Source organism: Acanthochromis polyacanthus, chromosome 22, assembly GCF_021347895.1.
Source record: "Acanthochromis polyacanthus isolate Apoly-LR-REF ecotype Palm Island chromosome 22, KAUST_Apoly_ChrSc, whole genome shotgun sequence".
Taxonomy (NCBI): Eukaryota; Metazoa; Chordata; class Actinopteri; family Pomacentridae; genus Acanthochromis; species Acanthochromis polyacanthus.
Genome location: NC_067134.1, coordinates 3,049,766 through 3,077,732, shown reverse-complemented (window position 1 = coordinate 3,077,732; position 27,967 = coordinate 3,049,766). Strand labels below are relative to the sequence as shown.

Sequence of the window (27,967 nt, the reverse complement as noted above, 5' to 3'; positions counted from 1 at the left end):
AAACAGCCATTACTTTTGAATTGTTGATTAACATAATTATTTAAAAAACAAACTAATGAAACAGGCCTGGACAAAAATGATGGTACCTCTATAAAAGATTGAAAACTATTTGACCAGAGTGACATGATTAACTCAGGTGTGTCATTTAAATGACATCACAGGTGTTTCCAAACTCATAATCAGTCAGTCTGCCTATTTAAAGGGAGACAAGTAGTCACCCTGCTGTTTGGTGAAAAGGTGTGTACCACACTGAACATGGACAACAGAAAGCGAAGGAGAGAATTGTCCCAGGACATCCGAAAAAAAATTATAGACAAACATCTTAAAGGTAAAGGCTATAAGACCATCTCTAAACAGCTTGAAGTTCCTGTGACAACAGTGGCTCATATTATTCAGAAGTTCAAGACCCACGGGACAGTAGCCAACCTCCCTGGACGTGGCCGCAAGAGGAAAATTGATGACAAATTGAAGAGACGGATCGTTGGAATTGTATCCAAAGAGCCCAGAGCAACCTCCAAAGAAATTAAAGGTGAACTCCAAGGCCAAGGTACATCAGTGTCAGATCGCACCATTCGTCGTTGTTTGAGCCAAAGTGGACTTCATGGGAGACGACCAAGGAGGACACCACTGCTGAAAAAAACTCATAAAAAAGCCAGACTGGAATTTGCAAAAATGCATGTTGACAAGCCACAAAGCTTCTGGGAGAATGTCCTTTGGACAGATGAGACCAAACTGGAGCTTTTTGGTAAGGCACATCAACTCTATGTTCATAGACTCAAAAACCAAGCATACGAAGAAAAGAACACTGTCCCTACGGTGAAACATGGAGGAGGCTCAGTAATGTTTTGGGGCTGCTTTGCTGCATCTGGCACAGGGTGTCTTGAAAGTGTGCAAGGTACGATGAAATCTGAAGACTATCAAGGCATTCTGGAGAGAAATGTGCTGCCTAGTGTCAGAAAGCTTGGTCTCAGTCGCAGGTCATGGGTCTTCCAACAGGACAACGATCCAAAACACACAGCCAAAAACACCCAAGAATGGCTGAGAGAAAAGCGTTGGACTATTCTAAAGTGGCCTTCTATGAGCCCAGATCTGAATCCCATTGAACATGTGGAAGGAGCTGAAACATGCCATTTGGAGAAGACACCCATCAAACCTGAGACAACTGGAGCTGTTTGCTCATGAGGAGTGGGCCAAAATACCTGACAGCTGCAGAACGCTCATTGACAAATACGGAAATCGTTTAATTGCAGTGATTGCCTCAAAAGGTTGTGCAACAAAATATTAAGTTATGGGTACCATCATTTTTGTCCAGCCCTATTTCATTAGTTTGTTTTTTTAAATAATTATGTTAATCAACAATTCAAAAGTGATGGCTGATTTTGATTATTTAATTTTCAATAAATTTTTATTTATTGTTACTTTTGTGAGTTCCAAGTGATTTCAGTGAGAATTGTGGGTTTTTCCTTCTTTAACTGAGGGGTACCAACAATTTTGTCCACGTGTGTAGTATTTACTCATATCATGTTAACAAGAACAATTAAATTAAAAGCTTTAAGCTTTAGAAACACACTTTGGCACATTTTTTGTGCCTTATACACACGTTGCGGACCCAAATGGCACTCGTCTGGTAGAATGACTCGTGCTGTCAGTCTCATCTGTGAAACATTAGCATTACGGTTTTTTTTAAGATTGATTAAGCACGATTTTGAAAACAGGGCTCAGAATTTCAGATCACTACACACAATTAACACAACCACACACAATATGCACAACAACTCAGGTCCTGTACAAAATGAAACATACCATTCAAACAAAACCTTATTATGTTACTACATGAAACACACATTTCATTAGGATTAATTCTGTCTGAACCAGATACACACTGCTGTGTTTAACTTCAAACACTTTCAGCAGTTCTACCTCTCAGTGGTTAGATTACTGTCAGTGAAGTACACAGAGAAAGTACAAATATACAACATGGTAAATTCACCAAACACAACACAAGATCAGTGCTGCAGACTGTTGAAAATATGATTTACATCTAACCAAAATCAGTCAACATAGACAATCACAACAAAACATGTCCTAACACTGTAAGCCCAGAAAACAGACAAATAAAAATGCTGTACTACCAGTACAGGTTAAAGTACTGTACAATAAAAGAAGAAAACAAAAAGTGTCGGTCAGTATAGCCTTCTTTAACCCTTGCCTCAGGTTAATTCAGGACCAGCTCTCCGTTTAAAGGGTTAGATTCTATCTGCCTATTAGTATTCCACCTAACAGGTTTCAGCAGAATAATTAAGCTGGTGTCGAGGAATACTCGCCTCGGTCCTAACTGTCTTCTTCCAAACGTCTTACCCCTCTTACTCCAATAAATACTCTCTTACTAAGCAGCCCTCCTAAGTAGTAGAATTGATTTATTGAACACGTTTGTTAACGACAGCTTTCCTCTTAAAACTGTGGCACTTGTTGATATTCCTAGGTTCGTTTTAGAGGTTTGGAAAACTAACCTCAGGGGTAATGTTTAAATAACTAGTTGGATTAAAGTAACCTTTAAGAACCATTAGATTTAATGCACACAATCAACTTAACTTTTTACCACTATGCAGAATCAGTGGTTCATAATCATTTCATTAGACTTCTCTTTAAATACAATATAGCGTTTTATTAAGCAATTATTAGCAGGGGCACAGCATTAATTCATGATTAAACAATTTAATTATTTCTGATTGTTTCTTACTAAACTAAGCTGAGCGTACCTAAGAATCTTCTCTAATTAGTAAATTTAGGAGAGAGAGTGGACAGCGTGGCCACCGCTGTTTCACCCAGTCTTGACCTGCATCTGGGAGAGCCACTCGATCGACCAGTAGACTCGGTACGGACTCTTCTTTGTGGGCGGAGGGTGTTCTTCCTAGGCAGGGGGAGTGGAGAGGTCCCGATAGCCAATCGTTGGTCTGGCAGTTATCTTTAGTAGCAGCTGGAACACAAGTGCGGCGTCTCAGTTGTCTTCTCAGTCGGATGGTGGTGGTGGAAAGCCCCCGTCTCATCAGGCTGTGGTGGGTCACTGGGTCCTCCAGCCCCTGGAGTGGAGCAGCCCTCTGCTGCTGCCTCCTGTGCCTCTCTGGATGCCATGGGTGCTTGCCTCTCTTCATCTTTTTGGACAACTGCAGACCTCTCAGGACTCTCCTTTCAGCAGAGTGTGGTCCTCGCTTGTTGAACAAAGTCAGAAAAAGACTTTGCCTCCAACGATGTTCTCAGCGAACTCTGGAGCCTAAGTCCTGCGTTGCCTTCACGTCTCTAGGGCAATAGATGCGGTGAAGATTCTTCAGAACCCTGGCGATGCTCCCCGGCAGCTCTGGCGAGCAGCATCTCTTGCAGCTCCGGCGAGCAGCATCTCCCCCCTCCGGGGGAGAACTCCGAATTCAGTGTCTTTGACTCTCTCTTTTATAGTGTCATCCTCTAATACACACATCCCTGGCTAGGTACGCCCCTGACACCGTCTAACTCATGCAATCAACTTGTTATCACATACATCAGTAATACAGAAGTCATGGTTTTACAGCAAATACACAGCATCCACCTTCCGCTGTTAACACACACACACACATTGCTTGAGACATGTTGCCAAGACCATATTTGGCCACAGAACTTCCTCAATGTCCTCCTTTCTGCAGTGTCATGGTGACTTCTGCTTTTTGCCCTGCACACAGCTCAGAACAGCACAGATTACTTCAATTCAAAACTCATTTAGTTACACTGAATCACTTCTTATAATCATACTCCATATTGTTAAACACATAATAATCATTTTAAATCATTCTCTTCTATAGCAATCATCATTTTCAGAATATATATCAGCCTATTAAAATCATTCTTGCATCAAGCATAAGCATAATCATGTGGTTAACTTATATAGTTTCTCATTTTAACTTTTCATTGGTTTGCTTAAAGCTTTTATTTAGGTGGTGGTTGCTCCTGGGATCTCAAATAACTAGGCCCCACTTGACAAAAGACATTTGAAGAAAATAAATTCAGTACTACACATCTCTTTGCCTAGCTGGATCTGGACAGAGAATTTCATCAACATGGCAGGAAATATCCTCATGGACACGACAACGTGGGAAGAACTGTCCTGAATGATGGATCCATCCTTGCAGCTGCAGCGTCGATTTGGTCACAAGCCTCTTCCATGTCCTCAATGAGGGGAACATGGAACCACCATGGAGGAAAAAAAAAAACTCTTGGATGGGGTTTAGAAATGTAGAACATGGTGGAAGGTCCAGTCCTGTAAACTGTGGATGGTGTTAAAGCAGTTGTGGAGCAGAGCAGAGCGGTGGAATGAAACATGGTTCCAGATGATAATGAGCTGCATCTGGAGGATTTGGTTCATTACTGTGAGGAGGTTGTGGAACCAGTCCAAAAATGTGATCCGTGTTGTAAGGGCCCATATTGGCATGACGGTGGTTTTCTAGAGCTCAGACCTGATTGGTGTGTTGATTTATCAGTCAGTGCTTTGGAACTGAAAGGAAGTGACATCATGATAGACTTCTGTGTCTAATGTAACACGTGTGTTTAGTGTTTGCTAAATCACTGTGTGTGTTGTTCTGCAAAAAGTGTGAGGCTGACTTTGTGTTTATAGTGGTGAAAATCTGCTCCAGTGTTTTACTCCTTGAGTGTACACTGCAAAAACTCAAAATCTTACCAAGTCTATTTATCTTATTTTTAGTCAGAATGTCTCATCCCGCTTGATTTCAGGTAAATTCACTTCACAAGAGACATTTCATCAGATGGAGGGACTTGTTTTAGGACAATGCATCTTAAATATCTTGTTAAGTCAAAACAATTTGAAATGTTCTTGTTTTAACCCTCGTGTCGTCCTGCAGGTCAAATTAACCCATTTTATAGTTTGAAAATGTGGAAAATATCTATATTTTCGCAGTGAAAACTTCCACATTTTCAACAATTTTGCAAAATTTTTGAACATTTTTTGGCGGAAAAAATAAGGAATGTTAAAAAAAGTTTCTTTAAGAAAACTCAGAAAAAAGGTTGATTTTTTCCCAGATGTTCTTAAATAAAATATTAGAACTTTTACAGATATATATGGAATCACTTTAGATATTTTAGGATATTTTTTGGAAGATTTTTCTTCATTTCTGAAAATATTTACAATTTTTTTTCATTTTTTTAATTTTATTGCCAAATTTGGTGTTTTATTAAACAAAACGTTTAAGGGAAACTTTTAAGGAATTTTCTTCCTTAAGATTTTACAAACTTTTAGAAATTTGGGGATTTTTTTGCTGATTTTTTTTCAGACGTGAACAATATTTTCTGGTGCTCTAAATGACGACAACAGGAGGCTTAGACAAAATATCATTGGTAAAATAAAGCTTAAAATAAGTTTCCAGCTAATTTTAAGAGCTCAATATTATAAGTATCATATCTTATTTCAAGAAATCTTACCAAACTATTTTTCTCTTTTTCTATTGGCAGATTTTTCATTTAATTCAAAGTAAAGATTCTTTGAAATCGGTTTTTCTTGTGTTGAGAGGGGCATTTTTTACAGTGTAAAGTGTTGAAAATTAGGTAATTCTTTTTCTTTTCATGCTTATGCGATCATAAAAACTGTAAGTGTCCTCATAAGGTGAGATAAGTCCGACCTTGAGGTCTTTCTAGTGAGAACAAATGTGTTGTGTGTGAATTTGTAGCAGCAGAAAACACTGATAAGCTGCCTCCACCACACAGTCGGAGCACCGAGCTGCAGATGCAGTTTTGGGCTGCGTTTGGAGAACGTGTCTTTTCTGCACGGAGCTTTTCTACCCATCTTCCTCTGTGTGTACCTGCTCAACTGGAGCGGTGAGTAAAACCACATTTAAAACCTCCTTTCTGTGCCTTCTTTTTAAAAAACAGAAAAACTTCAGTGTCGGTTAATTCTAGTTGGAATGAGAACACAACATGTGGCTTTTCTCGGATGTTTTCCAAAACATGTTTCTGCCTGTGGGCGCTCATGCATGCCATGAATTTTAAACTTTTTCTTCACTTAAGTCTCTGTTTTCACTTATTTTCAATCAAAAAATGTTCCCTGAACGCATAAAGGTGTAATTAATTACTGTGTAATTGATGCTGCTAATTAACGGAGCGCACAACGAGTGTTTGTGGAGGTCTGGAGGAGTTTTTAAAGGCTTTGGAGAAAAGAGTCTGCTCAATGAGATTGTTGAATTGTAGGAAACTGGCTTTTTTCTCTTTTTTTCCTTTAGCTCATGGCATTATGAAACATTTTGAACCAAACAAGTCTTGATCATTTTGTGCATTTGAAGCCTCTGATAGATCTTCAGTCAGTTTCTTTGTGTGCAGAATGTCTAAACACTGACAGACATCCAATAAGTAAGATGTAAACCCAACATTAACTCTCTGTTTGAGAAAATAAAAGGTTTACATCTGTCATTGAAACAATTAAACACACATCAACTTCTATGGTCCACAAACCGGCAGTTCTGTTGGTGTTGATCAGCAGCATTTGATGTCTAACCCTCACTTTAAACAGTCTTTAGGGGGCAAAAAAACCCCAAAAAATCAAATATTCAACCAGAAATCCCTCCAGAAAACTTCATATACTGCAACTCCAACAATCCACAACATGCCTCGTGAAACACTGGGTAACTTTTTAGCCAATAATGATGAAATAATTCACACTGACCGCATCAATGAAACTCCAAAATCAACAATAAAACTATTGAAAGAAGTATGTTGCAAGTTACAGCTCATTTACTGTGTCTTGAAGCACCAAAAATGATGAATGAAAAAGTCTGAGAATGTAGTGGGTTTACATAATTCACCCACGGAACGTTGGGAGTGGTGGTTGTGTTTGGACACGGACTGTTTATGTTGTTACTCTTCATGTTGATAAGTTACGCTCCACATGTACTGAGTTTATTATTCTGTCGACTGATGTCAGTAAAGAGGTTAGCACCTGCTTTTGACACTCCGCCTCAGACTCCTGTTCTTCGGCACTACAAGAATACCAATAGATGGAGCTTTGGATAGAAAGCAGACCTCAGCCTTATTCTTTAACTTGAATTAACATCTCAAGGTGCTTCCAAGGTAGAAGCAGAGCTCTTAAACAGAGTTTATTTTACTTTATGTACCGTTTTTGCTTGGAAACATTGTGCTGAAAATCAAGTTGTTAACATGTTCATATGGTGTTTTTTAAAATATTTACACTAGAAGATGTATCATGACTGAAATATCTTAATAGACAGTCTCCAGAACATGGATTTATACGAAACACACCAAAGGAACCAATGCTGTCAACTTGCAGAGTTGGACTTTCCGTGTCTTTATTCTTCTTCAGATTCGGTTTCTGGTTCAAACATGCAAAATGATGGGTTGTCAGTCGGTCGTGTCTCGCTGACATAGTTTATAAACTGGAGGATATCTCTCTTCCCCCTCTCTCTCACTCTTGGAGGCTGAGGCCACACCCCTTCCGGTCGTTTTGTTGTGTCGGCTGCTGGCTTCAAACATTTCAGGCATCAGGCTGGAGCGTTCAGTAACAGCGTTCAAGTTGCTGCGGGTAGGTCACTGCTAATCTCGCTACTCATGGTTCATTTAGGATAGGATCCGGTATACACACGTTAAATGCCTGGTTTAATCGGAGGAAGCTACGGCGGCTAACGGCGTGTGATGACTGCGGTCACAGTTGGTTAAAGTTGGAAAGATATTCACAGATTCGGACTTCCGGCATCAATAACTCATGAGATATACGTTGTCAAAACATAAACGATGCCTCTTTCAAATCGTTGTAAGCTAGACAATGTGCTACAAGGCCAGTTTTATCAAAAGTCGCTGTCTTTAAAGCTGCAGAAATAACATTGGTATCTATGAGCAGCCGGGGGTGTGACGAGTGAACAGGGACCGTCTGCAAATAGCAAAACTGCTGCAAAAGCGAAAAGAGACACGACACAAATATTCAGTAACTTCACTCTTACACACTGTACAGTCACCTAAGTCAGTGGAACCATCAATTGTCTCCTGCTGGTCATACGAAAACTCTTACTTTGGTGCTAAATCAAAAATCTCAATTTTAAGGAATTTTTATTGTTATTTTATGAGTATTAAAATTCAGTAACTCCACTCTTACACACTGTGCAGTCACCAAAGTCTCTGGAGAAAAGCAATTGTCTCCTGCTGGTCATACTACAACTCTTGCTTTGGTGCTACATGAAAAATCTGAATTTTAAGGAATTTTTGTGCTATTAGTAATGCAAAAATACCCCTTGGTATTGTGTGTTGTGCAACAGCCACAGTTGAAGAGGCTGTACACAAATTAGGCTCTTATCAGACATAAGAGGGATTTGGTCTGGGGTAAGAATCCAAAACTGTTTCAAAAATAATTCCAGAAAAACTGTCCATTGTTTTGAATTTGTTTTGTTGTGACAGATTTTTTTTTTTAACAGGTAAAAATGATCACCCACTGTTTTTAGGGACTCAGTTTTATTACATTTGGGTTGTTTATTGCAATATGATGTTGTGTACAATAGTTAGTGTGTGTGCTTGTATGTGAAGTTTAAGGATTGAGTAAACAAGCTTTGATGGCACTTTTCTTGATGTATGTGGGATATTTTACACTCGACAAAACTCTAAATGCAACACTTTTGTTTCTGCTCCCATTTTTTATGAAATGAACTCAGATCTAAAACTTTTTCCACATAGCTACACAATATCACCATTTCTCTCAAATATTGTTCACAAATCTGTGATAGTGAGCACTTCCAGCATCTCCAGACAGAGGAGCAGCTTTAGTGACAGACTGCTGTCATTGTCCTGCTCCACAGACAGACTGAAGAGATCGTTCCTCCCCCACGCCATCCGGCTCTTCAGCACCAACCGGGGAGGGCGATAAAATGGACAAACAACACAACAAAAACTCTGGACTCACTACACATTAACACCACGCACACACACGCACTTTACCACACACACACATATACATCTACATCCTGGACTCAAGTGTGAAAAACAGACTGCTGCAGACTGTAACACACGGTCATTTTGCACAACTGCACTGTTGAACTGCCAGATGTTTATAGTTTTCATATAGTCTTATATGTAACTTGCATGCTCTTATGCTTTTTCCCTTCCATGCTGCTGGAACTGTGAATTTCTCTTTGGAGATTAATAAAGTATCTACCTACCTACCTACATACTTCTCCTTTGCTGAGATAATCCATCCCACCTCACAGGTGTGCCATATCAAGATGCTGATTAGACACCAAAAATTCCTTAAAATTCAGATTTTTGATTTAGCAACAAACAAAGAGTTGTAGTATGACCAGCAGGAGACAATGGATGGCTCCAGAGACTTTGGTGACTGTACAGTGTGTAAGAGTGAAGTTATTGAATTTTTTACGAATAAAATAATAATAATAATAAAAAATAAAAATTCCTTAAATTTCAGATTTTTCATTTAGCACCAAACCAAGAGTTGTAGTATGACCAGCAGGGGCCCATTCATGGCTACAGTGATTTTGGTGGCTCTACAGCACGTGTCAAACTCAAGGCCAGCGGGCCATATCCGGCCCGTAATACAATTCTATCCAGCCCGTGAGATTATTTTACATTAATTTTTTATTGTTATTAATTGTCCGACAATATAAAACGCTGATAACACACAAACTACAGATCCCATAATGCAGCGCAACAGCTGCCTTGCTGAATGAGAGGTTAACTGGAAACATTTCCGCGTCATTCAAGTCAAGCGTCTGTTATTGTCTGCAACCTTATTGTAACATCAAAGCTAGCCCTTAACAATGATGAAAAGAAAAGTTGATTCTGAAAACAGAGCCTTTCAACGCGATGGGAGGCTGAGTATATGTATGTTGACATTGCCGGTAAAACTGTGTGTTGATAAGTTTGTTTGTTTTTAAATTCCAGGACTATGTTTTTAAGTTACACATACCTGTGACTAAATATGTTGTGCCATTGCACAATCACTGTGATCAGTTGTAATGCATAATGCACACAAATCAATGTCAAACTGAGTCATGGTGTTGTTTAAATTGCACTTACTTTAATCTCTGGTTGTTTCTAATAAAATTTTTAAAAGGACAGTTCATTACATATAAAGATTTTTCTAATATACTTGTTCTCCTTTGCACTAAAACATCGAAAAAACTTTGACTTGTTTTTGCTTATCGATAATTATGCTATAAGTTTACTGGTCCGGCCCCTTTGAGATCAAATTAGGCCGTATGCGGCCCCTGGACCAAAATGAGTTTGACACCCCTGCTCTACAGTGTGTAAGAGTGAAGTCATTGAATATTTGTGTAGTGTCTCTTTTCGCTGTTGCAGCGGTTTTGCTATTTGCAGACGGTCCCTGTTCACTCGTCACACAGCCGGCTGCTCATAGACGCCAATGTTATTTCTGCAGCTTTAAAGACAGCGACTTTTGATAAAACTGGCCTTGTAGCACATTGTCTAGCTTACAACGATTTGAAAGAGGCATCGTTTATGTTTTGACAACGTATATCTCATGAGTTATTGATGCCGGAAGTCCAAATCTGTGAATATCTTTCCAACTTTACCTATCTTGCGGTCACGGCAGCTGCGCTTTAAAACAGAGTAAAGCGAGGAAGCTGCTTCGTGGTGCGTTCAGGCACACATCCTAAACTAATCCAATTAATTATTAAAAAGTCAAAAACAAAATGTTTTCTGCAAACTTTACCAGATTGTTTTTCTACACGTCCTCAACTACCTCTGGTGTAATTTTCAGCTTGTTTCACTGTAACGTTTTGGATTAATCTGCTGCTGAAGTTACAGACTGCATGCAGAATAAAACTTGCTTTCATGGGCAAATTAAAATATTAATTAAAAATCAAAAACATTTTGTTTTCTGTGACTTCCACCAGATTATTGTTCTACATGTCCTAAACTACCCCTGTGGTAGTTTTCAACTCATTTCACTGAAGCGTTTTAGAGTAATCAGTGCTTGAAGTTATCCACAGTATACAGTAGAAGATTCCTCTCTTTACCGTATGAAGCGTTGTAAACGCACACGCTATTTTAAAGCAGCGCTGCCGTGACCACAGTCAGGTGTTCTCGCTGGTCAGAGCAGTTTGGGTTTACTGTGTTCCACTGCTCTAAACTTGTAATCAAAAAGGCACTTTGCCTGGTAACTGGTGATTATAAGGTATTAAGATGTAAGGCCTTGCATTGCTTCATGTTGATCTGGTCTTATCCATCTTTGATTCATTCCAATCACAGCGTGGGAATGATGTTTGACACCCTCCTATTGCTCAGATCAATACAACACCTAATAAGCATATCAATACAATATTTAAGAATCAGTGTTAATATCAGAGATGATTAATCATTACCACAGTCCCCACTAACTGTTATTTTTATTTTCAGAGGCTGAGCAGCTGTGGTGGTGTCTGTGGTGGCGGTACCTCTTCCCTGTTCGGCTTGTGAACCCTGTTTTTTTTGTGTGTGTTTTCTTTTGGTTTGTCCTTCACACGTGTGCAGTGTCTTTTTCTCCTGGTGCCCTTCCCTTGAGATCTACTCCTTCTCCCGTTGACACTCTCCACTTGGTAAGCCAGCCTCTACCCTGTTGCACTCCCCCTCCCTGTTTTAGTAGATTTGTTTTAATTAGGATTTTAATTGATTGTCAATAAATTTAGTGCATTGTGATTGAACCACGTCTACTGCCTCAAATGTGTAGCTAACTTGTGTGCCTTTAAGGCGACCACTCGAGGTCGAATAATTCCTTGGTTGTAAGTACCAAGGTGGTGTTGTTGGTAACTATTTTAAGCTGTCGGGTGAATCCATGTCCGCCTCTTGACATTTTTGTCTAGCCCCCCACGCTCCACTGGCCACACCTTGAATATTCTCCCTCGTGGACACGGATAGCTGGAAGTAGGGCTGCAACTAACGATTATTTTAATAATCGATTAATCGGTAGATTATTTTTTCGATTAACCCTTTACGCTTCAGTGCGTCGTAGGTGTACCGCCGGCGGTACACCTACTAATTTGCATAGGAATTTCAGGAATGTCCAACGGCTGCAAACACGATTATACAAACACTATACGCCGATGGAAAGCTTAGATTCTCATGAATCCGCCGATATAAACCACTTTCAGATGTGATTACCACAGCGGGTGAGAAAAACACATTTGTCCGACAAAAACGAATATTCATCCATCCGTTCTCTATACACGGCTTCAACGCACACAGCGCGACTCACATTTCCGGGTTCATTACTACACACAAAAAAAACGATTCCACAAAAAACGGCCATAATCCAACCTTTTACATCCAGATGACACAAGCCAGTAAACTGTTTTGTCCAAAACATGTCCTGAAGTCGGTATAAAATCCCCGAATCGGTCATTTTCAAGGAAATGCACCTCGTGATGCCCGTCCAATATTCCCCGTATTTTTCGTAATTTTTTTTATTTAAAAATAGAATATTAGCGATTTTTTGTACTGAAAACGGCTGGAATTGACTGAAGCTTAAAGGGTTAATCGATGAATCAGATAAAAAAAAAACATTTTTAATTTCCGCCTCTTTATTCAGAAATAGAAGATTTGGACTGACAGTAAATAAGATCATTGTAGTGAAGCCTTTGTCTTCAACCATCAACAGAGGCCTCATGTCAGTGACGGTCATGTTGAGGATGCTCTCAGTCAGACAGCTGCTTGCTGTGGTGGACATGAGGTCTTTCTCATTATAAAGCCTGTCAATGCAATCCATCCTGCCTGACTCCAACACAGACCAGTGTCGTCACTCAGATCCTGTCAGAAAATTAAAACTTGAGGCTTAATCTTCAAATTATTACCTCTATTGTGTGCAAGTTACGTTTATTTGTAATGCGTATTCAAACCCTGCTTAAAGTGGTGAAAGTGAAATAAAACCTCTTACAGTCACACATGCTCTATCTCTGTCATTAATCAGTTAATAAGCAAACCCTAGCATCAGACAAGCTACCAGAGAGACTGATGTTACGTTTCCTCACTTTAAAACGGAACAAATGTAGGATAATGCAGTGACTTAAGGTGCGTGTCCACTAGATGCGACACATCGCATGTGACATGCTGGTCCGGTTGGTGCGTTTCCAGCTGCTCCGGTGTGTTTACCTGCAGCTCATTTTTATAAAGTAGACTCGACTTTCACTGTCCTTAAACATCAAAACTAGCCATCGGTGAACTAAAACCAGGACAGGTTCAGCTGCTGCACAGATTATTTCTCGCCTCAAATCCTTGAGAAATACTTTTCTCTTTAGTGTTTTCGAAATAATAGAGAAAGTTTGCGGCCCAGCCGCTGTGTTTATCAGACTCATCTACCGGACGTTCAAGCTGAAAGCGCGGTCACGTCACAATGTAGTGGCCCGCTTGTGACCGTCCGTCATCAGTGCGATTTTCAGATACGTGCATTCGCTTGTAGTGGACACGCAGCATGTCTTTGTTTTGTGAAGCGTGAAATGCTCCCATACTTTTGAGGACTTCTGTCAAACTGTTTTCTCCGTGCTGGTCATGTTTCATTTGTTGAATTTACTTCCCTTTGAAAATGACTCATCCGCTCTGCCTCCACCTCGCTCTGTTCAACTCGCTCTGCAGGTGAAGTCGACGGCTCCGCGACCACGACATGACGAGTGACGTATGAATCGCGCGACACAACTAATCGATAATGCAATTCGTTGCCAACGCTTTTAATAATCGATTATTATCGATTCGTTGTTGCAGCCCCAGCTGGAAGCACAATGAACATGTAGTTATTACCAAATTACTTTCTTCTCTTTGTTCCACATATTCTCAGTAGCTTTGCATCTACTGTTCCATGCATGATAGTGATTAATCATCATTCAATTAACTGCTGTGACTAAATGAGTTGATTGTAAATATACTAACAGATAAGGTTGTACTTTAGCTGTAATACCTAGCAACACCACATCACTTGGACTTCCATCAGTTCTGTGTTGACAAGCAGAGGGCATTGTGGGAGTTTAGCCAGTAAAGCGCAACCATGAAAAAGTCTCCTATGATGATTAATGGCTGCTGGTTAGAGCTTTCATGTTTTCCTGAAGCAGAAGTTTAATTCAGTGTCACTCAAAGCCTGCTGAACCAGTCACATCATGATGTCTCCTGGCTTCATTTCATGCAAATGATAATTCAGTTCTTTGTTAAGGCCACCGATTATCCACAATTTGCATCCCCAGCACATGAACACGGCAGCTCTTGTAGGTCAGTTGGTGTGCAGGTTAACAGGTTGGATCCAATTTTAGCAGACTTGAGCAGAAAACAGTCTACTGATGCAAACACTACCGTTCAAGAGTTTGGGGTGACTTAAAAATGTAAAATATCACTTTTGAACGGTGGTGTACGTAGATCTGTAAAGTCCTCTCCAGTACTCGCTGCAGCTCAAGCACACCAGCTCACCTACGACCGCTCAAACACTGCGTTATGATTTCCATATCCTTCTGTACACTACCGTTCAAAAGTTTGGGGTCATCCAGACAATTCCATGTTCTCCATGAAAGCTCCCACTTTCATTCATGTGCTAACATAACTGCAGAAGGGTTTTCTAATCATCAATGAGCCTTTCAACACCATTAGCTAACAGAATGTAGCATTAGAACACAGGAGTGATGGTTGCTGGAAATGTTCCTCTGTACCCTTATGGAGATATTCCATTAAAAATCAGCTGTTTCCAGCTACAATAGTCATTTACCACATTAACAAGGTCTAGACTGGATTTATCATTTATTTAATGCTATCTTCATTGAAAAAAAATTATTTCAAGAAAAAGGACATTTCTAAATGACCTCAAATTTTTGAGCAGTAGTGCATATTTATATAATGTCATATTTTTTTTTAAATTAGACATGTAAGATGAAATAATATTGATGAAGTATCTTAATTTAAATCAATTTGGTTTCCCAACCAAATGCAACATCATGGATGAGTACTTCAAGGATGATCGGAAAGTTTAAAATCTCAGAATTTTATTAGTTTTTAAGAAAATATTAAGACTTTTTTTCTTTTACATATTTCACATTTTTCATCACATTTACACATTTATCAAAAAAAGAAAAAGATTTCAAAATTTTCTTTCAATGATATATCTATTAGGCTATTACAGGTGGACCCAAAAGTGTGGAAACAAATGAAAAATCTATAATCCAAATAATATAATGATATTTCAATAAATCTGTACCACAGATATATTCAGAAGAGTAAGATTAGTGTAAAACAAACATATTTCGACATGTTCATGTTTGTTTCTTATACAAAGTTGTGAACGTTTCCACCAACTGGTTACACTGGTATCTTCTGGATCTGTATCTTCATTCATGCTTATGAAGGTTCCTCAGACCAGGCCAGTAAATGTTGCGTCATAGTACTTTTGGATGTTTAAAAAAATTAAAACTGTCAGATACTTTACCATCAAGAGTTTTGAAATCTGACACTGATGGCCTGCATTTTGAAGTTATGCTCCAGCATACCTGGACCTTGTGGTTCTATTAATTTTCTTCCGAGTTATTGCACTCGGCAAATACTATGCTTTTAAGTGTTTTTTTTTTTTTTTAATGGGATAACAAAAATGGGTAAAATAAGAGTGAATTCATGCACCCCCAACTCAAATAGACACTGCAGTTAAACTTTGTTTCCAAACTTTTGGGTCTGTAGGCTGTTTGAACAACAAAATCTCAGGAACTGTTTAAGATTTAAAGCCTGAATTTTTCAGTTACTTCTCATCATGTCATTGAATCAGAAACTTCAATATGACACAAGTGGATCAAATAGTCTGATTCTGTATTTGTTCTGCATGGATCAGATTATCCATTAACATTTGTCTTTTATTATTATTTTAACATTTACTAAACTCCATTATACTCGTGCTGTAAAGAAATGAATGTAGCACCATTTGCTCCAGAGAATTGCAGATGGGGAGGTTGATAACAACAGTCTCCTGCTGTAATTCACCTCTGACAGTGAATCTCAGACCTGCTGTGGAGGGAGGAAGCTCCATACAGGACATGAACACTTTGGAAAGTCCCCCTTTATTCATTTTAGAAAGCCTCCTTTGGAATGCAGACATCCTAGCCTCCCCTGCAAGGAGGGCAGCTGATAAGACAGAAGCCATAAAAACAGTTTCTGCATTCCTGAAGAGGAGCTGGAGTCAGACTCACATTTTCACACTGAAACATACATGGAGTCAGTAACTGTTTTTTTTATATGTTTTATGTTTTTATGCATACCAAAGTCACAATAAGGATTTCCTTTATCACCTATCACAATTCACATCTATAGGTAATATGGGGACAAAGTTAAGGTTTTACTGAAATATTCACATTTCTTGCATGGACCCACAGCGCCACCTAGCGACATCGGATAGCCCGGCGATGTCGGGATGAAATCAATAACATTATGAGTGTAAAATGTGAAGTTGTTAACATTTACAACTGTACACATTACATGTACCACATACCCTCACAGTAACATATACACACGTGGACAAAATTGTTGGTACCCCTCAGTTAAAGAAGGAAAAACCCACAATTCTCACTGAAATCACTTGAAACTCACAAAAGTAACAATAAATAAAAATTTATTGAAAATTAAATAATCAAAATCAGCCATCACTTTTGAATTGTTGATTAACATAATTATTTAAAAAAAACAAACTAATGAAATAGGGCTGGACAAAAATGATGGTACCCATAACTTAATATTTTGTTGCACAACCTTTTGAGGCAATCACTGCAATTAAACGATTTCTGTATATGTCAATGAGCGTTCTGCAGCTGTCAACAGGTATTTTGGCCCACTCCTCATGAGCAAACAGCTCCAGTTGTCTCAGGTTTGATGGGTATCTTCTCCAAATGGCATGTTTCAGCTCCTTCCACATATGTTCAATGGGATTCAGATCTGGGCTCAGAGAAGGCCACTTTAGAATAGTCCAACGCTTTTCTCTCAGCCATTCTTGGGTGTTTTTGGCTGTGTGTTTTGGATCGTTGTCCTGTTGGAAGACCCATGACCTGCGACTGAGACCAAGCTTTCTGACACTAGGCAGCACATTTCTCTCCAGAATGCCTTGATAGTCTTCAGATTTCATCGTACCTTGCACACTTTCAAGACACCCTGTGCCAGATGCAGCAAAGCAGCCCCAAAACATTACTGAGCCTCCTCCATGTTTCACCGTAGGGACAGTGTTCTTTTCTTCGTATGCTTGGTTTTTGAGTCTATGAACATAGAGTTGATGTGTCTTACCAAAAAGCTCCAGTTTGGTCTCATCTGTCCAAAGGACATTCTCCCAGAAGCTTTGTGGCTTGTCAACATGCATTTTTGCAAATTCCAGTCTGGCTTTTTTATGAGTTTTTTTCAGCAGTGGTGTCCTCCTTGGTCGTCTCCCATGAAGTCCACTTTGGCTCAAACAATGATGAATGGTGCGATCTGACACTGATGTACCTTGGCCTTGGAGTTCACCTTTAATTTCTTTGGAGGTTGCTCTGGGCTCTTTGGATACAATTCCAACGATCCGTCTCTTCAATTTGTCATCAATTTTCCTCTTGCGGCCACGTCCAGGGAGGTTGGCTACTGTCCCGTGGGTCTTGAACTTCTGAATAATATGAGCCACTGTTGTCACAGGAACTTCAAGCTGTTTAGAGATGGTCTTATAGCCTTTACCTTTAAGATGTTTGTCTATAATTTTTTTTCGGATGTCCTGGGACAATTCTCTCCTTCGCTTTCTGTTGTCCATGTTCAGTGTGGTACACACCTTTTCACCAAACAGCAGGGTGACTACTTGTCTCCCTTTAAATAGGCAGACTGACTGATTATGAGTTTGGAAACACCTGTGATGTCAATTAAATGACACACCTGAGTTAATCATGTCACTCTGGTCAAATAGTTTTCAATCTTTTATAGAGGTACCATCATTTTTGTCCAGGCCTGTTTCATTAGTTTGTTTTTTTAAATAATTATGTTAATCAACAATTCAAAAGTGATGGCTGATTTTGATTATTTAATTTTCAATAAATTTTTATTTATTGTTACTTTTGTGAGTTTCAAGTGATTTCAGTGAGAATTGTGGGTTTTTCCTTCTTTAACTGAGGGGTACCAACAATTTTGTCCACGTGTGTATTCTTAATATCTAAAGCATTTTATACATCTAGTTTCTATGCTGAGTAGAGGCTACTTTGTTAGCTTACTTTGTTAGCTTGTGTATCCTTGATGTTTCATTCTGTGTTGATGGGTCATGGTGAGAGATGGACAGATCATGTTTGTGCGTATAATATGTTTTAATTTGATTTAACAAATGCGGTTTTCCCTCCTTCTGTTAACAAAGAGAGAAGAGTTAGAAATTTGCAGGAAATTTCTTTCCACGCCCTGGCATACGCCCTGCAACCAACTCAAGGAATAAAACCCAAACACCACTTTTGTTCTTTCTCTTCTTAGCTTGTCTTGGCTTCTCTTCTCTTCCTGTATGCTCATCCTTACGCTGCCGCTCTGACGCCTCGTCTCAGTTCTTTTTTTCTCCGTCTTGATATGTGTTGCTCTTTAACTTTTTCGTCTCCTTAATTTCTACTTCGTTTTGGAGCTTTTACTGTGTCTCATTTTTGTTGCTCTTTTATAATTTTGCAACATATTGAGGCACTGCTCACTTTCATTGGAAGCCTGAGCGTATATGCTTTAATCTTCTTTTTGATGAGCTAGTAAGAAACGATAGAAATAATTTTTTATTTTTCTAAATTCCACCGCTTCTTTTTTCTCAGGTTTCACAATCCTTTTGTATTACCTGGCTAACGCCAACAGAAAACATAACTAGAGCCAACGTTCAACAAGTCATTTTTCACCAGCCCTGAAGACAAACCGATCAACGCTGCTCAAAGTAGACAGAGCCAGCCTCTCCTATTTGCTCCTGATTGGGTTGATGTTGTAATAACTTGACGATAGTTAAACGTATTCACTCCTAAATGTATCAATCGTAACTCAGATCATAGATTCATTGAGTTAGGTCATTCGCTATCTGCCCTCCTTTCACCGTAATTCTCTTCCTTTAGCCTGTCAACCTGATTCTAGACTTTTAGATATCAGACTGATCAACTTCATTTTAATCAAAGTCTTTGAGTATTCATTTAAATTGATAATTTATTAACGAGTGCAACAACTTCAGTAGTCACGCTACACATGTTGTTTGTTGATAATTTGTTCACAGATGGGACTTTTCATGACAACTTCATTTTTTTAATCAGTTTGAACTTCAACATTATCATCAGAGTGTGTTTACAGGGTTTATAGGAAGCAGTTAATGTGTCTCCTGCTGCTCTGACGGCAGAACCAGGAAACAGATTAATGTGTGAGCAGGTATGTTGATCTGGAAGGGAGAGTTTGGAGAGTCATGACGGTTGGTAGATCACCATGGTAACAGACGGTGCACAGCTAGATCACTGAGCTGTATGTTAGTTGTCCCACTGAATGAAGCCGTGCAGTTACAGTGTCACACACTGTCTGAGTTGCGTGAACCTACATGCATTCAGTTGGTGATGCAGAAAAACCATCAGTATGTTTGTGTCCTTGTTCCTGATTTGCTGCCCAGTCTGTTTGCACTGCTGGTACTGCAGCTGATGGAAGACAGATTAGAAAATGGATTATTCTGTTGGTATTTATCTCAGAGAATATTTAGTCAATGACATTAATTCCACTTTTATTTGGCTCAAGAAAGAAAAGAGATTTCCACGTCTCCTTCATTATGGGACAGTAACAGACCTCAGTGCATTTCCTCAATATCACGTGTAAATGAATGAAGTTTAAAGTTTCAGAGCTCTGATGTACAGCTGTGTCTGGAAAATTCTTTAGTGGAGTCCTGACTTCTCCAAATTAATACTCAGTTGTCTCAAGTCAAAACAAAGTTTTACTTACAGTTTGAACAAGTGACTGGGGAAAATAGCACAGCTTTTGTACAGACACATAAACATGAGTTACACATCTTGGTATGTGTTATCTGTAGGTCGCTACAGGCAGGCGGTTCACACTGGTTTCTTATCCTTCAAATTCCTGAGCAAACGGCTCGTGTCCTTGTTTCTCTTTTAGCACACATCACGCAGTATTACACTGAATAAGAACATTCAATCATCAAATACAATCATTTTCATAACAAGCTGCTGTGGAGGCAAAACCTTTTTGTTCTTTGCTATAAATCTTTTGTTCTTTTATTCAGAGCTCTGAAGGTACAGGTGACACAGAGTGCAAAGCAGTCTATGGGAGAGTGCAAAGAACAGAGAGTGAGAGCTGCCTTTAAACAGAACACTGAGCAGTAAAATACATTCACTAACTTACAGCATGAACAGTTTTCTACCAGCAGTCCTGTCTTGAATCACCTGCAGTAGCATCTTTATGTTCTCTTTATTCTCTTTTTCCATGTCTGTTTTCTGTCTATGTTCCTTATTTTTAACAGTTGAAGTTCATTTGTATCAGTTTTAGGTGAAACTGAAAAGAGCTAAAAGTGAACTGTTGAGTTGAAATGTGTCCTCTGTGTTGGCTGATGAACATATGGGACACTCTGACACTTGTGTATAGAGTCGTATCCTAATGAAGATGTGTTTGATGTGACAGGTGATTGGCAGGAGGAGGAGAGTCTGACGGAGGAGCAGAGGAATGTTGGCAGCCAACAACGGAGGAAACATGGACTCTTCACAAAAAGTGAGAAACATACCACTGTAACATCCATCCATCCATTTTCTATACACCGCTTTGCCCTCACTAGGGTTGCGGGGGTGCTGGAGCCTATCCCAGCTGACTCGGGCGAAGCCAGGGGACACTCTGGACAGGTCACCAGTCTGTCGCAGGGCTACATATACAGACACACAATCACACTCACATTCACACCTACAGATAAGTTAGAATAATCAATTAACCTCAGGATATTTTTGGACTGTGGGAGGAAGCTGGAGTACTCAGAGAAAACCCACGCATGCACGGGGAGAACATGCAAACTCCATGCAGAAAGATCCCAGGCCGGGATTTGAACCGGGGATCTTCTTGCTGCAAGGCGAAAGTGCTAACCACTAGCTCACTGTGCAGCCCCCACTGTAACATTATTATCATTAAAGCTCGTGTCCGGAGTTTCCGTTTGTTTTCAATTTATGTATCATTGTTTAACAAAGCTTAAATGTGTTAGTCTAGTTCGATACTATAATATAATGTTAGTATGACGCGATATGAAAATTTATTCATGAGCTCCGCCTTCCTCTCATAGACCCCCATGTTATTCCAAAAAGCGCCGGTCGGCAGCGAGCCAATCAAGTTCGAGCTTCCGCTTTGTCATGCTGTCAATCAACGGTTAGATGCCCGACCTCTAGAGGAAGATGTTGGGGCGTCTGGGACATACTCTTTGTCAGAGGAGTCATGCCATTCCGAACTCTAGATAGAAATAAATAAACAATGTAACACATATACACGCGTAAATGCACTAAGTTTGATAAACAACATCATCGAGAGGGATACACGAGTGTAATCACATATTGAAACTTTACTAGTTCGTCCTAGCAGATTCATGCTATTTTGGTATTAGGACAAGTTAGACTCAATACAGAATTCTAACGTAATTCCTTTATTATTTACTAAATGTACTAAATGTAGAAGAGGGGAAAACAGCAAAACAGGCAAGATGCTGCAGCACTCCGGGCACTCCTCATGTACTGCGCGCGTGCACAAATAAAGGGGCGAAATCAGAGGGAGGGAGGGTGGGACCAAGTGTTCTGGGAGACGCTGCGATTTAAACTCCGGACACGAGCTTTAATTTGTTATTTAAAATGTGTAAAGTTGCTCCAGTTGGTTAGATGGGCCGACCAAAGCCAGGTGATGTTGGCTGGAGAGATGTAGCTCTGCAGAAGCAGCTGTACTGAGGATATAATGGTGGACTGCTAGGAAGCTGCTTGTTTTTTGTTTGAGGCTGAACTACCTGCTGATCATACTTTATGAAAATGTCTTACATGGTGATGAAGATAAGTAGTGGAAGAAAAGTCTTGTTTTTCAAGCAGGTTGTTCAGGAAGGTAAAGAACAGCATTTTCTTTGGTAGAGAATAATACTTTTGAGCATTGTGAGTTTACCAGCCTTTTCCTTCTCAAGAAATTCAGACAGTTGAACCCAGAAGTTTACTTACACTGTATAAACGACACATAACCCTTTTTTAATTTACACAGTCTGACATTAGATCTGGCAATGCTTCTCCTGTTTTATGTCTGTTAAGATGACCAAAATTATCTTTAAATGCCAGAATAACAAAAGAGATTTTTTTTAGAGAATTTTTATTACTTTCTTCACAATCAGAAGTTTGCATACACTAAGATTGCTATTCCTTCAAGATGATGATGTCCTGACTTTGAAAGCTTTTGATAGATTAAGATGTATTTTCAGGCACACCTCAAACCCACTGCTTCCTTGTGTGACGACATTAGAAAATCTAAAGAAATCAGCCAAGACATCAGGAAGACATTTGTGGGCCTCCACAGGTGTGGTTCATCCTTGGGTGCAGTTTCCAGATTGCTGTGGTTTGACGTTTATCTGTCCAAACAATTACATGCACAGATCAACACCATGGGAATGTCAAGCCATCCTACTGCTCAAGATGGAGATTGGTTAAGGTTAGGATTGTTTTGGAGGGAAATATGCTCATCAACCCCAGAACAAAAGCAAACGACCTTGTGAAGATGCTGGCTGAGGATGGCCTGAGTACACCATCCCAACTGTGAAGCATGGGGGTGGCAGCACCATGTTGTGGGAGTGTTTTTGCTGCAGGAGGGACTGGTGCACTTCACAAAATAGATGGCATCAAGAGGATAGAACATTATGTGGAAATATTGAAGCAACATCAACCAGCAAATGAAAGCTTGGGCTCAAGTGGGTCTTCCAAATGACAAGGACAGCGCTGGTGCAAATCTGACACTGTCCTGGAGAAACTGTGCACTACTGACTTAGAACTGCTTTCTGTTTCACTGTGCCCTTCATATCTGCCTCAGAAGTTTCCCCAGATATTTGTGAAATGTGTCTATATCCGTCCAAAGGCCAGTGAAATAAATGCCTGTGGGCTTATCCATCAGGTCATCCAGAGACCACTGCACACTAAAACACACACTGAGAGACTTCCATCAGTACAGCACATGCCCCACTAGATGTGACAAAATCTTTGATCTGTTACAACAATGTGAAAGGTGCTTCTCCTCTGGGTTCCTCTGACCACAACTGCATCCTCCTTATCCCTGTCTACCACTGTACTGAAGCAAGGCAAAGTGCAGAACATCAGAGTGAAAGTTTGTCACACTCTGCAGGGATGTCTGGAGGTTACTGACTGGGACGTGTTTAAGGAGTCCTCAGCTGATATTGATGAAAGACTGATGTTGTGAGCAGCTGGGTCACAGACTGTGAAACCAGTTATTCCTGAAAAACTGTTAAACTATATCCAAACACTAAGCCATGGCTTTCTAAGAAGCTTAAAGACCTACTGTACAGAAAGAAAACAGTCTTCAGAGAAGGAAATACACTAAATCTGTATAACCGACAGAAGGAAATAAAGTCGGAGATCAGGACCCACAAAAGACAATACAAAGACAAACTTGAGTCTCAACTCAAAATGAACAACCTCAGTTCAGTCTGGGACGGCATGAATCTGATCACTGGGACTAATTAATGTGTCAATGAGAGAGTTCAGCTCAGCGGTTATAATTCTGATTTAGAGCTGACTCAAAGTCTAAACAGTTTTTATGTCAGGTTTGACTCCCATGATTTTAGGGCTAAACATGCTGAGACTAAAAACTGTCTCATGTCAGCCTCTCCACAGAATCCCTTTCTTGATGTGGGCAATGTAATCTGGTGTCTCAAACAGTGCAGACCAAAGAAAAGTCCTCTACCTGATTACATCGGTGGCCGTTTATTGAAAACTTTTTCTACGTCTGATTAAATGACCAAGATTGCCGCTGATGTCCCTGTCTATCTTATGTTTTGTTTGATTTTTCTTTAAATGGCTGTTGTTTTGCTTGTAATTGTTTTACTGTGTTTTTTACATTTTTAAAACATTTCCTTTAATCGTTGCTATTCCTTTAACTGTTTTACTGTTTTGTTGCTTTTGTTGTTTGATGGTGAACACTTGTGTAACTGCTGCACAACAAATTGCCCGGGTCGTTCGGGTCAAATCCAGAATTCAGTGGCAGAATTACAGATCTTTTTTGGCCTGGTATCAACATCTGAACCCCTAGGAGAAACTATAAAGTGTTGTTGATCTGAGATCCTGGTGGTACAATCCCATCAGTCCCAGCTCTGCTTTGCTTTTCACGGTGATCGACAGATTTTACTACTCAATATTCTAAAACTACCGTGCAGAAAGCTGAAAACTATCGGCCTGTGAAAATAGTCAAGTTGACATTGTGAGTGTGCTGTTGACACATTTCTAAGTTTGTAATGACAAAGCTGCTAGCATGTCTGCAGATTCTTGATCTTGTTTCAGCCTCATGTCCAACTACATGGAATTGAGACTTTTAGGTTCAATTTTTTCATGATTGCTCTTCCATCACTGCCTCTGTTTTTATCTTTGTCTTTTGCTACAGAAATGTAAACACAGCAATGGAGTGAGATGTCGGACCTCTGAGGAGGATAAGGATGGTTCAGCAACAACAGCAAAAAGAGATGAATCACTGAGTTGTGAGCAATGTGGCAAGACTTTTATCACAGCAACAAAGTTAAGAATTCACAAATGTATTCACACTGTGGACAAATCATTCAGCTGTGATCAGTGTGGAAGAGCTTTTACTCATGTGTGCAATTTAAAATCCCACCAACTCATTCACGGTGGAGTTAAACCATTCAGCTGTGATCAGTGTGGAAAGGCTTTTACTGAGAAGAGTAACTTAATAAGACATCAACTCATTCACAGTGGAGTTAAACCATTCAGCTGTGATCAGTGTGGAAAGGCTTTTGCTGACAAGAGTACATTAAGAAGTCATCAACTCATTCACAGTGGAGTTAAACCATTCAACTGTGATCAGTGTGGAAAGGCTTTTACTGACAAGAGTTACTTAAAAAGTCATCAGCTCATTCACAGTGGAGTTAAACCATTCACCTGTGATCAGTGTGGAAAGGCTTTTACTCACAAGAGCACTCTAGCAAGTCATCAACTTATTCACAGTGGAGTGAAATTGTTCGGCTGTGATCAGTGTGGAAAGGCTTTTACTCGGAAGAGTCACTTAAAAAGCCATCTACTCATTCACAGTGGAGTTAAGCCATTCAGCTGTGATCAGTGTGTGAAAACATTAACTCAGCATGAACAGTTGTTGATCCATCAATGCCCCCATTCTGGTAGAAAGCCGTACCACTGTGAGTCCTGTGAAAAAACTTTCAAGCACCAACAGGACTTAAAACGTCACCAACGCATCCACACTGGACATGATGTGTACGTATGTGATCACTGTGGTGAACCATTTGTTTTGTACTCACAGTTAAAAGCTCATGAAGTGACCCACACTGGGGTTAAACCATACCTTTGTGACCAGTGTGGGAAACGCTACAGCTACATTGAATGCCTCAAAGTTCACCAACGTGTCCACACTGGGGAGAGACCATACAGATGTGACGAGTGTAAGAAGACTTTTACAACTTTGGGTTCCCTGAAACAACACCAGCAGATCCACACCAGAAAGAAAGCATTCAGTCAGTGTCACAGTGAGGTATGTAAAGACTGGTCTCAGTCACAGTGTACACACAATTATGCATTTGATAATTTTGGATATTGCTGCAAAATTGTTTCAAAACTGTCTTGAACAACTGTGGTCAGTTGAATTCTGTTAACACATTATCAGCTATCGTTCAGTCTAACCTGTATTCGTTTTGACACAGAAATCTGGTCCAGGTTAATCTGGGGATGTAGGTTAGATTAGGAATTCTGATGTAATCAGACAACTGAATGTTAAATTCCAACAGGTAAAAGTGTCTTCAGATGTCATTTGGGGTGCTCTCTATCTCAGGCAAGGCATCAGTTCTTCAATGCTGCAGGAAACACTGATGTTCTCTGTGTTTGTTTTCCAAACAGAACGGAACAGATGGACAAAACTCTCAGACTTGTCAGCACTCTTCCAATGGTGAACAGTGCTGCTTTGACCAGTCTGGACCAATGTCCAACCAACAGGGAACCCTACGACGACACCAGCGTATGCATACTGGACACAGACTGAACCCCTGCCAAGAAGATTTGTCCATGCAGGGTTCAGTAAAAGTTCATGAAGTCCTCCACAAACTTAAAGTCCTTGAGATCCGGCTTCACAGAATTCAGGTCTAATTTCGTGTTTAGTGTCTTTGTTGCTTTGTTGTAAAATCCATTAAGAGGAAAGCTGTCGTTAACAGACGTGACTGGTAAATTAATTAAACCATTCAAAGTGGTTACTCAGTTAAATGAATTATCAGTGGTAGAGGGATAGACGTCTGGATGGAGGCAGTGAGCAGCAGGGTGAATTTATTAACTCTATCTATCTATCTATGAAGAATCTCTAATATTGAACAAGTAGATCAAATAATCTCAGAATATGTGTGAGTTGAAATATAAAAAACATGAAGTGTTGGATGAAAAGTCCAATCTTTGAAAGCTGACATGTAGTTTAGAATCATTTCTTTGTAAATTAGCTGCATCCAGTCATTACCATGACATTGGCATCATGGAACCACGACCACATCCGTATGTGTCTGGAGATAGTGGCATTTTTGTAACGGCACATTTTCATGCTTTGAAAGGTACAGTGAGGGAAAAAAGTTTTCAGACACCCTGAAAATTTTTACACATCTTAAATATTATCATGAAATATTTGTTGAAAAGTCTTTTTTTGTGTGTGTTTCTAAGGGTGTGGCTGCATCAGAAAGACACAAATACAAACTAGACGAGCCCTCAGTAGAGGGCAGAACCACGCCCTCTACTGGCGAAAACCCTGTCCTCCCTATACAAATGATGCAATATGTATCAATTTTGATCATCCTACGTATATTCCTTCCTACTTGATCTGCTGACCTGTAACTCCACAAGTGAGCAGGGGCCCTTAGACTGATCTTCAGTGCAAAGTTTGATTATCCTGACTTCAGCACTTGCAGAGATATCTGACCGGACATACCCCGCCACGTACATACTAGGGATGGGAATTTCGACTAATTTCCGAACCAACTAGTCGCTACTTTTATTGGCGACTAGTCGGTTCGGAAAACTTGCAATTTAACCCTTTAAGCGCCAAAGTCGCAATATTGTGACAAGCAACATTGCTGAACATAACAAGCCATTGCTTCAAATATACTGCCTCGTGTGCCTCATGTACTGTACACCAGGAGTTGGCGGACATCTGGAACTTCAATCTGAGCATCAGTTGTGGGCGTGTTTTCATTCAAAGTTTTGGAGTTTACAGAGTTTGAAAACCGAGGAGATGAGACTCGCGGTCGGAGCGTATCAGAGCGCAAGATGACACATTTTAGAGTGAGAAAACTCACTGTACCGAGGGTGTTTAACCTACTAATAAAATACTAAATGTTTAATAAATGAGTAGGCGGTTAAACGATTAAACGACTAGTCGCGCACATCCCTAATACACACGTGGACAAAATTGTTGGTACCCCTCAGTTAAAGAAGGAAAAACCCACAATTCTCACTGAAATCACTTGAAACTCACAAAAGTAACAATAAATAAAAATTTATTGAAAATTAAATAATCAAAATCAGCCATCACTTTTGAATTGTTGATTAACATAATTATTTTAAAAACAAACTAATGAAATAGGGCTGGACAAAAATGATGGTACCCATAACTTAATATTTTGTTGCACAACCTTTTGAGGCAATCACTGCAATTAAATGATTTCTGTATTTGTCAATGAGCGTTCTGCAGCTGTCAACAGGTGTTTTGGCCCACTCCTCATGAGCAAACAGCTCCAGTTGTCTCAGGTTTGATG

The 27,967-nt window shown here is 39.8% G+C and overlaps 2 protein-coding genes across 7 annotated transcripts in view; one reads left to right on the top strand and one right to left on the bottom strand.

The window, feature by feature from the left end:
* The window catches only part of LOC127530226 (NACHT, LRR and PYD domains-containing protein 3-like), a 499,749-nt gene that overhangs the window by 99,687 nt on the left and 372,095 nt on the right, over window positions 1-27,967 (bottom strand). The gene's annotated exons all lie outside the window — the stretch shown is intronic.
* Window positions 7,447-27,967, top strand: part of LOC127532008 (zinc finger protein OZF-like) — a 31,171-nt gene continuing 10,650 nt past the window's right edge. The window contains exons 1-5 of one of the 3 annotated variants that reach the window (XM_051942947.1): window positions 7,447-7,567; window positions 11,404-11,582; window positions 20,611-20,697; window positions 24,598-25,713; window positions 26,076-26,315. In XM_051942947.1, the coding sequence (XP_051798907.1) occupies window positions 20,653-20,697; window positions 24,598-25,713; window positions 26,076-26,315 (1,401 nt within the window). In that variant the 5' untranslated portion in view covers window positions 7,447-7,567; window positions 11,404-11,582; window positions 20,611-20,652. Of the gene's footprint in view, window positions 7,568-11,403; window positions 11,583-20,610; window positions 20,698-24,597; window positions 25,714-26,075; window positions 26,855-27,967 lie in introns of those variants that run through there. The other 2 variants (XM_051942949.1, XM_051942948.1) reach the window with 2 other exon arrangements.